Source organism: Aspergillus wentii, assembly GCF_001890725.1.
Source record: "Aspergillus wentii DTO 134E9 unplaced genomic scaffold ASPWEscaffold_1, whole genome shotgun sequence".
Taxonomy (NCBI): domain Eukaryota; kingdom Fungi; phylum Ascomycota; class Eurotiomycetes; order Eurotiales; family Aspergillaceae; genus Aspergillus; species Aspergillus wentii.
The window spans coordinates 4042160-4056837 of NW_024467832.1; the positions used below are offsets into that span (position 1 = coordinate 4042160).

Consider the following 14678-nt stretch of genomic DNA (forward strand, 5'->3'; position numbering starts at 1 on the left):
GAGCCTGACACTATGCTTCAACCCGACAACCAACTGCACCCATCGTGATCGAAAGTGACTGGGACGAGTCGTATCGACGCTTTGAGAACGCCACGAATATGTGGCTTCAAGGGACCACGGATGTCAAAGTTGTGATAATATTGAAATGTAAAAAGGGCTTAAACGCAGGAGTTGAGGGAGTTATCGAGGTCTACACCTGCGACACCCGTGGTCTTCCGGAGAAGCGCCAGACTGCAGTACGTATTTCCTTCCGCGTGTTCTTGTTGTTGATAGCAATAGTTGATGGTAACACTAACCGAACTGCGCAGAGCCGTATTTATAGTACAAGGATACCAACCTCGGGATATAAATATCGCTCATGGAGAACTATTTGGGATTCATTTGCTTCCGGATACCAACCCCAACGATATTTCATCATTGAGTCTGGGTTGCCTTCGTGGAAAAGCCAGAGATTCATTGTCTCTCATGGGCCTTGTCCCTGCCTGGACTGCCAGAAATATTAAATCGCCATTAGATGCACGACGGTCCTCCATATCAAGTGATATGCGATTTTCCTCGCTATACACAAGAGCAGATGAGTCTTTGGGTCTGTTGAAATAGTAAATTCATGGATCTTTTTTTAGTAGGTTTCAACATATTCCGCCATTATATATATATACACCAGCTCTTCATTTGTTTGTAAATGTGGATTAGACCAAATTGGATATCAATTTCATGCCTCCTCCACCGTCATTCTGATTATACAGGTAAGTTTCCTCATTTGGCATACTTTCGTGACATCAGATGGACGCGGACAATAAAATCTGATACAGACTATCATATAAAAAACAACCACCAACGTGATTCCACAGTGTATTATCAAAACTTTAAATGTCCGTAATATCAGTTGAGTACCGGTCTATCCCGTCATACCTCAGGTGGTATCCTCATCAGGAAATCGTATTAACCGAATACTGCCTTTACATATACCGTACCCTCAGGCTTAGCTACCATCAGATAGAGCGTTTTCTGAAGAATAGGCGTGCTGTGCATTTAACATCAGTAATGTACCCCATACAGAGCAGCAAAGTCTAGTTCATACTCAATTGCACCAGGAGGGAAATAGACTGGGCTACATCGACAATGCCCTGTAAGTTGGTTGCATAAAGAAAACCCAGTTCCAAGAAAGCTTAGAGCCGTTCCAAGTTTTCAAACACAGCCACGATCAATTCTGGGTGGTCATCAAGTCCGAACAGCTACGTACATACTCCCTTACAGCATTGATGCAGGTATTCGCTGGCATGGACATATGAATCATCCATGGTTGCGCAACACAATCTATCTGACCAACAATGCTTCGAGCCGCACGACAGAAAGATAAAGGAGAAAAAAATTAAAGCAGAGCAAAAAGTAAATTGGATGACAAGAGCGAGATTCGAACTCGCGCCCCCTGTTGGAGAGTAGAATGGATACTGCTATTGCAGCACAAATGTCGCTTGGATCACTTGAGTCTACCGCCTTAGACCACTCGGCCATCTTGCCGTTAGAATAAATTCGAGTCACTTTTGCCTATATGAAGGAGAATTAAAGCTAATGGATATCTGATGCTGGGATGCAAATATAATCGAATAACCACGACAATATCATTATGATAATGAATGCAGTTCGCAAGGTAGAGTCAAGCAATATCTGGCCAAGGCTCTCGAGAATACTGAAACGATATGATCCGGGCGTGCCATAGCGGCTTTGTACGGAGTAACCACTGCTGCATACTGCACATTGAATTCAATATTTTATCAAGTACACAACACCCATGCATGTACAATCCCATAGACTTTAAATGTTGCATCATTCTGACCAAGGGATGGGGAGCAATTGTTCACTTGGCTGTGGTGCAGCTGCAATGCTGTGTGAGGCATCAAATCCGGACAGCCAGACAGGGGCTGCTAGCCCGCTCTGGCTTCGGGGACTTTACAACTCGCAACTCATTCAACTTTAGCAACACCGCTTCGTTGATATATGACAGAGCACATGTCATCTCCTCCAACACCCCATCTCCCATGCTTTCGACGAAATATCCCATCCAACTATCCGGTTTTCAACTCCCGAAGACTGGCTAACCTCAACACGACAATTACAAAAAGGCCTGGTCAGGGCGAGCACACTAATGGCGGATGACTGATGGATCTGCACTAACAGGTTCATTGGTTCATTAATAGCCTCTGGCCTTGTCCTTCCTCGACTATCGCTCTGGACTCCGTGCTTCCTTGGGTGAGTTTAGCTTTCGAGGCGCTCCTCGAATCTCCAGACCGCTCCGTGATTCTTGAGGGGAAAGACTGACGTCCGCGCGTACGAGATCACTCATGGCATCACTCATGCATCAAAGACGCGTCCAAGCGAGAACCATGTTGTCTTAATGGCATTGTCTGTTCCCACCCCGGTCCTGGAAGGCTGGAAGATTCAGGATGTGCACAATGCGGAGAGAGAGAAAAGAAAACCGACTTATCGTTTTCGACTCTTGAAGTGGCGGACCAGAAACCCGCCCTAATGATGCTCTAGCGGTGTTAGTCTGATCAGCAACCCGACGATCGATAAGTGTTCCTGGCTAGGCTGACTAGGTTCCTCTTAGCTTCAGGGCACGGATTTCAGCGATTTGCCAGGTCTTGCTGCCACGCTTCGTTCGTTCTGGTTCGCCCCTCTTGTGACCAGTCCAAGATGGTTATTTCCGAGCGCTGCGTTATCAACCGCCAATTCCTAATCGTGCTGGCATCCTCGATTGGAGCCAGCCAATAATCATTCGCATCGTGGTGTATTCGGCTATAGATCGATAGGCAGAAGATACGGTCTGGTTTTCAATCCCACCGCACACCTTTTCCAAATATCACATATGCACTTCGTGCGGAGTGCCGTACATGCCGTACATGCTGTACGTGCATGCTAAAATTGGGAAACTGGTCATCGCAATGCTATTGTTTTGTCGCCTACAGCTCTGTCTGCCAACCTCGAGTCGATTAGGGCCATTAACTCACCCCCCTCCGAATTCACCTTTACCCAGCGCATTGGATGGCCTCGAAGCTAAACTCAGTTTCGAATGATTTTCTGCCAAGGTTGGGAAGTGATTTCGGTATCGCTGCCGCGACATTCCAGAGTCGATCGTTGCCAACCAAGTTTCAATCACAAATTCACAATGCATGACGATGGAGCCTTCATTTTGCAACAGATGTACTACTGTACTGAGTGGATCATCATTTCGCACCCGAACGAGTCTATTGATTTCCAATTTCCAATCCTAGTCCTTCGGAATTTGGGAACTTGTAAAGCGGTCCCCATAACGAAAAAGAAAAATGGAAAAAAGACTTTCGCCCTAGTTAAGCAGCGACTCCGTGTGCAGCCATGCAGTCCCTGGCGTTTTTTTGGCTACATGCAATAATTTTTATGTAGCGGGACTTATGGCCACTGGCCCGGCTTTTCCTGCGAAGTCAAACTGAATAATATCTACTGTTACGTTTCTGTTTCTTCCCAAACCCCTCGTATACCTCCAATTTTTCTCAATAGCCGCTGCCTGCCTGCTTCCAATTCTTATACCCGGCTGACTCGGTGCATGATGCGAAATATGTGAATAATTGCAGGAGACTTTGCGCAACATCTCTGGGTTGACTGACATAGCAACAACGCTCCTATCGAGCGTGAAACCCTCATCCTATCTTTCTCTCCCTATCTTGCCTTCCCCCTCTCCCCCTCCCTCTCACCCTCGTCCAAGATGCGGGCATTCCCTCTCCTCGCCCTGCTCGTTTATCTCATTCCTAGCCTGTTCATTCTCGCAGCACCTCTTGATGGGCGAAAGGGAATCGCTACCGTTGTGGTTCTTGAAGGAAGAGATGAACCTACGAGTACCACCACACCAGACAGTTCGTCTGATAGTACAGTGGCAACCGCAACAGGTACCGCGACAACAACGCCATCAACAACAGGGACAGTCAGTGCTACTTCGTCGTCGAATTCAACCACACCGGCTTCGACAACGATAGCATCGCTCAACACGTCCACTGCATCTAAGAGTAAGTGTGCTGTGCTTCTATAGTATCACCGGAAGTTTGCTAAGACTAGAAAGATGGTACGGAAAATGAATCGAAGCACAGAAAGCCGGGCGATCTTCCCCTCCCGCCCAAGATAACGCCTGCACTGGGTGTCGGTGGTTTCGTTTTGATAGCTTTGGGTGCAGTTCTGGCACTGGTAGGCATCAGGAAAATATGGTATGTACCATTGATACTAATGTAATGACTCTTCGACTGACAAAGCAATCAGGGTGCAAGTCTTTCTATCCACGGCCTGCCTAACCAGTTTGGGTGTCACTGTGAGTTCTGTCTCTAATAACAAGTGATTCAAGAGCTAATATATCTTTTCACTTTATAGGTTTTGATTGTTTATGTGATGAACCCTCCTGTCCGAACTGCAGTGCAAGGTGCCTACCTCGTGGCTATAGTCTTCACAGGAATCACATTTGGAGCACTGTCTGTCGTATTCAAAGAACTGACAGAAGGTCTTGGGTGCCTTCTCGGAGGATTTTGCCTTAGCATGTGGCTCCTAAGCTTAAAGCCAGGGGGTCTTCTCACAGGAACCGATGCCAAGAGTGGATTCATCGGTGCTTTATCTGTGGCCTTTTATGCTCTATCTTTCAGTCACTACACTCGTCCTTACGGATTGATTGTAGGCACTGCCATCTCTGGAGGCACGGCGGTCGCATTGGGAATTGACTGTTACAGTCGTGCTGGCCTAAAAGAGTTCTGGCTCTACATTTGGTGTAGGCACCCTCTTCAGTGGACTCTTAGGAATGTTTTCTAACTTCAACAGCTCTGAATGACGACATCTTTCCATTGGGAACAAACACATACCCAGTGACTCGCAACATCCGTGTTGAACTTGCCGTGACGGTCATCGTCGCTCTGCTGGGCATTGTCTCGCAACTCCGCCTGTGGAAGGTAATCCGAGAACGCAGGCGAAATGAGACCAAGAAGCGAGAAGAGGAGCAGAGAAAGAATGATGAAGCCGAAGCCGAAGCCGGAAGGCGCCTGGAAGAAAACAACATCAGAGAACGAGCAGAATGGGAGGCCAAGTTTGGCAATGGAGAAGCCAAGGATATCCCAGAACTCGCAGATGAGTCTAAAAGATACCCAGAGATGGAAGTCGGCGATTTGGAGAAGACTCAAGAGGTGGAAATCGAAAGCGTTGCAACCTCTCAAAGATCCTATCGTTGTTCCGACTGCAGAGAACGAGAAGCGAACGGTGACGCGGCTTCGGATCTGTCTGGAGCTTCTGGAGACACTCAAGCACCACACCACGATGACCAGGATGGAGAGGACGGCGTGGCCCCAGAAAATGTACCAGGTGAGACGCCGCTGCCATTCAAAGTGTTTGATGGTGCAGCTGCAGCCAAGATTAAAAATGACGACGAGTCAGATGCTACGGCCATCGTTGGCTCTGATGTCGGATCAATACGCTCAAAGCGGTTTTCCGGAATGTCGGGTTTGAGAAGGATGTCTGTCCGAAGCGGTTACCACAACAAACTTGCCTCTCAATCCCAAGAAGCACTTGTTGCTTCCAAAGATGGAGATGATAGCTCTTCAACACAAGGTGTTCCGGACGATGATCTTGAGTCGGGATCTAATCGTTCCAGTATGCTGTCGGATGATCAGGCAAAGAGGAATTCCGCAGGCGGAGAAACCGTTGCCAATGGTGGTGATACTAAAGAGCCATCTGCCAAAGATGACGCTCACCAGGAGCAAGATGATCCCAAGCAGAAAGATTCTGGGGAAGAGAAAAATGCCGGCCGGGGAACCGACCAGCTAGGAAGCTTCTTCACAGCGGAAGCAACAGCAAAAGAAAAACAACCTAATAGCAAAAATGGGTCTCAGAAAGACAGAGCTGAATCCCAAAACCAGAAAGACGGGTCTACTCCAACAACAAAGGAGCCGGAATCTAGTCCCTCGCATCCGGAGCAAGAAAACTTACCGGGAGAAGCCGACTCGAAGGAAACTCCAGAAACCACGCAGCATAATTCTGAGGAGCAGACAGGAACTGGTGCTTCAGATACAAAGACAACTGGCCTTGTCGATCAGCGAAAGTCATCTGGATCGAAAACAAAATCCAAAAACAAACAAAAGAAAGAAGAAAAGCCCGTGCTAAACTCAGAAACAGTAAAGCACATACCCGAGAGGACGTCCAGGGTGGTTCAATCCTATCGCACAAACGAATGGGCGAAACATTTGTCTGACGCCGAGTTCATGGATCCGGAGCCCATCCATCCGATAGAAGAAGACCAGCCGGAGGTCCCTGTGGAAACCGAGGAACCTCCTGCACCGGTGAATGTCAAGGAGTTGCTGCAAACGCCGCTGAATGCGCAGCCGCCTCCTGCTGCCATCGAAACCCGCCGTGTCTCGATCGGTAAAGAGCCATTGAGCCCGGGGGCAGATCGTCGAATGTCCAGTACTTCTCAGCTGCCGCAGAATGAGCTCCTCCCGTCGAATTCGATGAAACACCCCAGACCTGGCCTCGTCCGATCCCCTACCCAGCGATCCGGCGCTTCTTCCGCGTCTTCGAACTATCCACGATCTCCACCTCTCGCAGCTCAGTCATCACAAGACCTCATGAATGCGATCCCTAGTGCTTCCAACCCATTCCTACCGGCCACGGCCGAGGCCAACCGGGTTGAGCCTAAATGGAAAGGACCGCCCCCTCTCCTGGCAGTGCGGGAGGACATGATGCGCACTCGAGTATCATCTACCTCGTTGACTATTGACCCCTGGCTTTCGCGCGGTCATCACAGACAGTCAGCCGATGCCACTCCGACCTCACCGACCTTCCCAATTCCAGAGGAGGGTGATAATGTACCACTCTCCCGACGTCGTGCAATGTTACACCGACAGAACAGCCAAAACCCACCGGCACACGTTCCTCAGCCAGCAAGACACAGTCAAGTCCGGACCGCCAGCCCGGTGAACCCCCACGCTGTCATGGCAGCCTGGCGAGAATCTGTGCGGGAAGATCTGACGCAAAAGCAAAACCCGCTGGGTTTGCAGACTCCCACATCACCGATTGAACGAACTCCCTCACCATTCGGACAGGCACAGCGGAACTCGTCGGTCAACATCGGGAACGCGATCGCCGAAGGAATGCAGCGAGGTGACATGACTGACCTGCATCGGGAAGCCATGCGGCGGATGCAAGCCAGCGCCATGCGACGCACCCCACCGCAGGAGGAGTAATATCCTGGGTATTTTGTACTATTTGAGGATTTCGGGTTGAAATGTGATTTTTTGATATGCATGGACGATGGGCGATTCCCCTGAAATCTTGGTTTTGCTTCTATTATTTAGCGGTTAGTTTCAGGGTATCTTGCCCACGAGGATTTGACGAGTTGTTTGGAGCGCATACTTAATATTTATTCTTAATGATAATTGGGAAGACAGCAAAAGTCTGGACTTTTGTAGAAATTGTCTATCCATACAAGGATTCTACTATATGTGAAACAGTGGACTTTTGACTCTATTGGCATGCGAAGAGTAATTTTATTTAGGGCTATAGTCATTGGCTAATATTTCCGGTTTTAACTACGATTTTTTTTTTTTGAAATAATGTGGAGCAATTGAAGCCATGACTCGAAAATTCATCAGAGATTCCTCATGACTTCATCTGAATACTCCATAGAAGAGGATTGATTGCCTGATGTTGGAGTTGGACTGATCCATCAACCTCAGCCACAATGGAGTAGCCAAGAAGGAAGGATTAAAATTAGCATTGATTCTTTAGTTTAGGGGCATCAACTGATTTCTTGAATATTAAGCTGATGCTATTTTGATCGTTACATCGAGTCTTAGACATATGGAGTACGGAGCATTAGGAGTATTAGGGAGACTACAGAGCACGGAGTGATGAACGCCATGATAAACAGAAACCAACAGAGACGGCGATCAACAAACAGAGCATCCCTTGATGTAACTATTGTTATGATCCGTATTATTATTCTGAGTATGGCTGTTGTCAGGTCTATTTTTTTTAGACAATATCGACCCTTGGAACCTTACTTGGGCTATTAAGGACGGTTATCCACCGCGTTATTGATTGCTTGTGGCCTGGTTTTCTTATATTTATGGAGTCGCGCTCTTCAGAATTGCTTCTCTTTTTTGTCTCTTTTTTTTTTCTTTCTTTCGAATCTCTTCATCTTGGTCTTCATTTTGTCTCTCATTATCGTCATTTGTTTCATTCTCGTCCAGATATGCAGGTGTAGATCTTCGACCTCGAGTCTTGATCAACATTGCAGATTCATTCACTCATTCTTTATTTTTCTAATTAATTATCAACTATCAACTATCAGCTTCTGAATATATCAAATACCTTCTTATCACTCACTGTCTTTCTCTATATCATTTCATCATCGATCGTTGAATGTCATCGCGCTCAGACCGGGCGCTGTCCCTTGCCTCGCCCCTTTCTTCTCCTCGGCCAATCACCGCCTTCGCTGCCTTCTCCTCCTCTCCTCCTCATCGCCTCTATCTCCATCGCCATCGCCATCTCCATCGTATTCTCCATCGTCAGTCTTGCTCCCTTTTGCTTGACTGTACCTTGGAGGACCCCACTCCAACCTCGCCCATCTTCACACACCCTCCCCGTTGTCTGTCCACGCTTCAAAAACGGCTTCCTTCTTCCACCATCCGCAGATTCTACCATCGCGCGAGGCTGAAGAGATTTCCCTTTCCGACCTCCCCCCGCGTGGCTTCCAGTCGCGTCGTCCTTGGTTCCAGGCCGATCGTCCGATATCCTTATCCACAGGGACATCTCAGAACTTTTCCTTCTCGTCCTCGAGATCCCACCACCCACAGCGACGCGCACATTCCTTGATATCAGCCTTCTCCAACAACCAGCATAATACCGGGGATCATTCCAGTCTTCGCTCGATTATACGGCCTCCTGCCGTGAGACTCGCCAATCCGATCAACCACGTACCGCGGATTACCCCGGTCGCTTTCCCCCAACAGCTACAGGCTCCGTCGGACGACAATCTACCCCTCGAAGCCCACCGCGACGCCTATCCGTTGTTGACTATCCCCGAACAGCGCCGCAGCCGATTGACCCCGTCCCCGAATAGCTTGCTGGTGGAGCGCAGCCAGGGGGAAACCGAGAGCGGGCGCACCAGCATCGCATTGCCTCCAGGGCACAGGCGCAGTGATATTTTTGATCGCGATCCCCCGCAAGAAATGGCGGAGGCTTTTGGCATTTCGAATAACAATGCTGCTGCAAGGGAGGCCGACAACAACCTACGACCACCTGAGCGGGTACATTTGTCTCAGGAAGATGGCCGTCCCCGCCATACACAGTCGCAAGCTTCGCTCCGATCGCAAGCGGCAATAGCTTCGATTCCATCAAATACAGTACCCCACACTCCCAGAGGGGAGGCCGACGTGGCGGAGGAACTGGCATGGGGTCCGGCTCATCCATGTTATCCTCATATCAACCCTCATGTCCCGATCGGGAGTCACGAATATATGACTACGCGAATCATTCGTATTAAGCGAGATTGGATGGTCAAGGGCGATTTGGCGCCGACGTTTTCGAATCTATACCCAGAGATTCTCGACCCATTACTGCCCGAGCATGAGTTTCGAAATGTCATTGCGACGGTGAATGATGAGCTCGTCAAGGCATTTGATCCGTTTAGTCTCCGCAACTGGATTGATGGCGCTCTGGGGCTGGTAACGGGATGGATCTGGGAAGACATCGGAGCACCCGGCATCAAGAGCCATCTGAAGCAGCTCGAGACTTGGCTGGACAGATGGAACAAAGAGGTCGGTGCAAAGGACGGGGTGCGTATCTGGAGTCTTCGCCGGACCGGATACATGTCGTTGGACATTCAGATTCCTGATCCAAAGGTTGGAATCATCCACAGCGAGGCATCACTGCCTGGTACTCGACCCAACAGTGGTGTTCCGGGATATTAAACCAGCCATCGTTTTCGATCTCGTCTCAACCCCTTTCCTTCGATTTTATCTCCCGGTCCTTAAAAACTTTTCCTATCTCTTCTAATCTTCTCTTACTGGGACCTGACACCATTCATGATACCTAGCGAATTTTGGCTGACTCTTGCTTCACGCGATTTCTTTCTCTTCCTACTTATCTTCACTTCTTTTTTTTGTTCTTATGATATCCATGTTTTGATTTCCGACTGTTGATACCATCTGTTACTCCTTGGGAATTGGCTTATCGCTTATGTGCATAGTCTGCAACGACAAGTACTGTGGATTGGGGTACTTTCTGTCTATATGCAATCCGCGGCTTTTGTTTATATTTTCTTGCCTTGTGAATAAGGCTATTAGTATCAATCGAATAATATTAATTTCTATGGGGTATTTCTAAATAATTAGTAGTTAATATACATTTTGTGAGCCATTTACAATGACCCGAGGACAGACAAAAGCAGGAGATTAAATAAAAGCAGCAGCAATAGCCACCGCAGCGCCGCCAAAGAGAGCCTTGACATCCCCAGTCATCTGCGGCATACCCCCGGTACTCGCGCTCGTCGAGGTAGAGCCACCACTGGCAGAGCTCTCCGTCGACGTGCTCTCCGCAGAAGTAGCAGTCGCAGTAGAAGCAGTAGAAGTAGCATCAGACCCCTCAGCAGCACTAGTAACTGACCCAGCCGTGATAGTAACCGGCACAAGAGGCAGATTCGAGCCGCTGTATGTCGACACATGCTTTTCGCCGGGGTTATTGGCACCGTTTCCCTTGGCTGTCTCGGTGCAGACAGCAGAGGTGGTTCCCCCGACTGAGCAGAGGATGGTGAAGTGGCTGGTGTGAGTTAGTTTACTAGTACTAGCACTATCTAGAAGTAAAAGATAGGTGAACGTACAAATCCTCCTCGTCCTCATCGAGAAAAACCGAAGTCGTCGTCGCCTGAGCCACCATGGTCAGGCCGGGCCCCATTCCGCAGTCGTCGCCTTCCGGGAGGGGAGAGCAGGTTAGGCTGTATGTTGTGGCTGTTGCGTCCTATTCATCATTAACATCGACGTTAACCTAGATGGAGCGTTGGAGAACTTACATTCCCCATAATCGAGGCGACCATGGTAGGCGCGTCAAAGTCGGGAATAACCATGGATGTCACGGTATTCTTGGCCGCGGCCAGAGTGGTGAAGAGAGGGAGGAGGAAGAGTTTTTTGGCCATTGTAGTGGTTAATACTGTCTGTTCGTGTTATTCTGCTTCTGTATCTGTAGTTGTAGGGTTGAATTGAAGAAAAGGAGAAATAAAGGTTTTGGCCCCAATTTGTCTAGCCTGTTTGGGATTTCGTCTATATTGTAGATTCAATGTTGGTATAGAATATAACAGATGCAGTGATCATGATGACATCCACGATAGGTTTATAAGAGTATTCACGCAGTATATCCTTCCAACCCAAACAAAAAAGCAAAATGATGGACTATCTTTACTGCATTTTGTGTGGACTTTTTATCAAAGAAGCAAGTGATTCCAAGTTGGACATATTCCTCGAAGATGCGAACTGGAAAGGATCTTACCATGGCGAGGGCCTATTGTACGTGAAGCCAGACGAACTGGAGAAGAAGTATTTTGTGAGAACTCCTTCTCTCTGGAGGAGTCTCTACCGGCTGAGTATGTCTCCATATAGCCATCATATACTCTATACACTAACAGATAGCCAGTCATATATGACCGCTCAATACAAGGCTACCGCGTCACTGGGATAGGGCAACGCGCAGTTTCGAGTGAACTCGCCCAGCCTCCCCTGGACGAATATCAGGCAGCACTGGGCGCCCCAGAAGGAACAGAGCCCGGACTGGCCCAATACACCGTTTCCAACACGGAGTTTTGGTATGAGAATCTCTCACCCAAGAAGGACTGGAGGGATCTGGCCCTTGCCATTCATACGCGGTGCTGGGACCTGGCAAGATTCCACCACAAGTCGGACATTGAGAATGACATGGGCCTGTTTGTGGCGATGATGCTGCAGCGTGCGTTTCAGGGTAATATGATTAGAGATGGAGTTGAGGAATTCTTTGAGGAACAAGTCGCACAGGGTATGCCTGTCTGTCTGTTCATATGTGTGCGGGTGATGCTTGGAATCTAACGAGATAGATAGATCCATTCCGGCATCCGGAGATTTACCGAGCAGCCCAGAAAGCTCTAAAACGGCGAAATAAGCAGAAGCAAACGCAGCAGAAGCCACTCTGCAATGAAAATGGCACTGCCAGCTTGTTGTCCCTTCCCCTCGACATCGTCTACATCCTGTTCGATCAACTGGAGCACTTTGACCTCTGGAACCTCGTCCAAGCAATCCACTGGCCCATCCCGCACTCGTACTGGGGACACAGAGCAGGCGAGTATCTCAAGTACATGGACGAGATCCTGATGCTAGATCTGGACTGGGCGTATTTGTGTTTGGAGCTGGAAAGACTGGATCGCACGTTGTTTATTTTCCGGACACGTACTAGGGTGCTTCAATCTCTTCGTAATATCAGCAATTCCATGAGTCTAGATCAGATGAGGCGGATTGAGCGAAGGTACAAGCCGGTGCATCCTAGAGATGTGATTAATGGTATCCAATATTCGAGTTGGGATTAGGTGTAGATGATTATCTGCAGGTAGTTGCTAGAATAGTTATTGGAATAATGAAGATATACACCCCAATCCGGTATAGCGCCCCCCTGAACTTTGCTTCCCCACGTCGTTCCGTTCGGAGCTTCGCCGGCGATCCCCAAAATCAACCACTTTCTCCCTCCAACACCAACGAATCCCCGTGATGCACCGTCGCCTCTGAACAATCCCCCATCCTCCCCTCCATCATGCTCTCGGGTATCCTCATCTTCAACCAAAAGGGCGAAAACCTCATCTTTCGCGCCTTCCGCAATGACTGCCGCCCGCGCCTCGCCGACATCTTCCGCATCCAGGTCATCTCCAACCCGCAGGTGCGCTCGCCCATCTTGACCCTGGGATCCACGACCTTTAGCCATGTCAAACATGAGAACATCTACCTGGTGGCTGTGACCAAGAGCAATGCCAATGCGGCTCTGGTGTTTGAGTTCCTGTACCGGCTGGTGATGCTAGGGAAGAGCTACTTTGGCAAGTTTGATGAGGAGGCGGTGAAGAATAATTTTGTTTTGGTTTATGAGTTGTTGGATGGTGAGTATATCAGTCACTTTTTTATTGTTAGGGGGTTTTGTTAACTGGTGACTGGATAGAAATTCTGGATTTCGGATACCCCCAAAACACCGAAACCGATACCCTCAAAATGTACATCACGACCGAAGGTGTCAAATCCGCCATCGCCAATTCCCCTACAGACTCGAGTCGTATCACAATGCAAGCCACGGGCGCTCTGTCGTGGCGTCGCTCCGATGTCAAGTACCGCAAGAACGAGGCCTTTGTGGACGTGATCGAGGACGTTAATCTACTAATGTCTGCGACGGGAACGGTGCTCCGCGCCGATGTCAACGGCCAGATTGTCATGCGGGCATACCTATCCGGCACGCCGGAGTGCAAGTTTGGATTGAACGACCGACTCCTCCTGGACGGGGACGCGGCGGGAAGTTCGACGGGGAACCGGGAAGGAACTATGAAGGCCACGCGCGCAGCGGCAGGATCCGTGACGCTGGAAGACTGTCAGTTTCACCAGTGTGTGAAGCTGGGCCGGTTCGATGCGGATCGGATCATCTCATTTGTGCCGCCGGACGGCGAGTTCGAGCTCATGCGGTACCGCGCTGTGGAGAACGTCAATCTTCCTTTCAAGGTGCATCCTATTGTGCGTGAAGTTGGCACGACCAAGGTCGAGTACAGTGTGGCCATCAAGGCCAACTACAGTAGTAAGCTGTTTGCGACCAACGTCGTTGTGCGTATCCCCACGCCGCTCAACACGGCCAAGACTACAGAGCGGACTAGCCAGGGCCGTGCCAAGTACGAGCCCGAACATAACAATATCGTCTGGAAGATCGCCCGGTTCTCCGGTGGCAGCGAGTACGTCCTCACAGCGGAGGCGACCCTAACCAGCATGACGCACCAAAAGGCCTGGAGCCGGCCGCCGCTGGGTCTGTCGTTCAGCCTGCTCATGTTCACGAGTAGTGGACTGCTGGTGCGGTATCTCAAGGTGTTTGAAAAGGGCAACTACAGCAGTGTCAAGTGGGTGCGATATATGACTAGAGCGGGAAGTTATGAAATTCGGTATGTCTTTTTTCAATTTATTACACAGGACTTTAACTAACAATGCTGCAGATTCTAGTGAATACCCAAGTTGGAAGAATGCACTTCATTGATTTCAGCTCGGCTAGGTTAGGTGTTTGGCGTCTTCGGAATCGATATTTTGTTTATGGAAATCACGGAAAGCATATAATAAACCCAGGACAAGCTATCTTTATTTCATTCATGGCATATGAATAAGATTGTTACATGAACAAGGCAATGCATTGTATAGACACATGAAATTGAACTACGGAATGACCTCAGATCCACTACAAATAAGAAGATATTAATAAAGATGTAGATAGATAAATAAATAGATGATCGGATCTTCCAATCTGGTATCGTTCATAGAGTACAGTACAGGTACATAGATAAGTTCCATAATCACAATCTGTAAAGCAAAGACAGACATGAATCAATCACAAGAAATAATTAGAAGACACAAACCGGTGTGCACAGACAT

At 48.7% G+C, this 14678-nt stretch overlaps 6 protein-coding genes and 1 non-coding gene across 7 annotated transcripts; 5 read left to right on the forward strand and 2 right to left on the reverse strand.

Annotated features, from left to right (window-relative positions):
- Window positions 1–1399: 1399 nt before the first annotated feature.
- ASPWEDRAFT_t20 lies at window positions 1400–1521 on the reverse strand. The gene has a single exon. It is a non-coding gene; the product is annotated as a tRNA-Leu (tRNA).
- Window positions 1522–3739: 2218 nt separating this feature from the next.
- On the forward strand, window positions 3740–7241 carry ASPWEDRAFT_167560 (uncharacterized protein; the record flags this gene model as incomplete). Its single annotated transcript, XM_040830161.1, has 5 exons — window positions 3740–4037; window positions 4091–4232; window positions 4285–4333; window positions 4393–4780; window positions 4831–7241. The coding sequence occupies 5 exons, from the start codon at window positions 3740–3742 to the stop codon at window positions 7239–7241; spliced, it is 3288 nt and encodes a 1095-aa protein (XP_040695221.1).
- A 1005-nt stretch (window positions 7242–8246) lies between these two features.
- Window positions 8247–9052, forward strand: ASPWEDRAFT_271601 (uncharacterized protein). The gene has a single exon (XM_040832961.1). It carries the CDS (start codon window positions 8422–8424, stop codon window positions 8872–8874), a length of 453 nt encoding a protein of 150 aa, XP_040695222.1. The 5' UTR covers window positions 8247–8421; the 3' UTR covers window positions 8875–9052.
- Window positions 9053–9230: 178 nt separating this feature from the next.
- ASPWEDRAFT_102828 (ERF4 family protein) lies at window positions 9231–9971 on the forward strand (the record flags this gene model as incomplete). The annotated part of the gene is made up of 1 exon (XM_040827514.1): window positions 9231–9971. One exon carries the CDS (start codon window positions 9231–9233, stop codon window positions 9969–9971), a length of 741 nt encoding a protein of 246 aa, XP_040695223.1.
- Window positions 9972–10454: 483 nt separating this feature from the next.
- ASPWEDRAFT_167562 (uncharacterized protein) lies at window positions 10455–11191 on the reverse strand (the record flags this gene model as incomplete). Its single annotated transcript, XM_040830162.1, has 3 exons — window positions 10455–10818; window positions 10880–11016; window positions 11069–11191. The coding sequence occupies 3 exons, from the start codon at window positions 11189–11191 to the stop codon at window positions 10455–10457; spliced, it is 624 nt and encodes a 207-aa protein (XP_040695224.1).
- A 245-nt stretch (window positions 11192–11436) lies between these two features.
- ASPWEDRAFT_167563 (uncharacterized protein) lies at window positions 11437–12604 on the forward strand (the record flags this gene model as incomplete). The annotated part of the gene is made up of 3 exons (XM_040830163.1): window positions 11437–11635; window positions 11686–12060; window positions 12123–12604. The coding sequence occupies 3 exons, from the start codon at window positions 11437–11439 to the stop codon at window positions 12602–12604; spliced, it is 1056 nt and encodes a 351-aa protein (XP_040695225.1).
- Window positions 12605–12757: 153 nt separating this feature from the next.
- On the forward strand, window positions 12758–14537 carry ASPWEDRAFT_35118 (AP-2 complex subunit mu). Its single transcript, XM_040834156.1, has 3 exons — window positions 12758–13162; window positions 13222–14197; window positions 14249–14537. Exons 1-3 carry the CDS (start codon window positions 12826–12828, stop codon window positions 14253–14255), a joined length of 1320 nt encoding a protein of 439 aa, XP_040695226.1. The 5' UTR covers window positions 12758–12825; the 3' UTR covers window positions 14256–14537.
- Window positions 14538–14678: the final 141 nt, after the last annotated feature.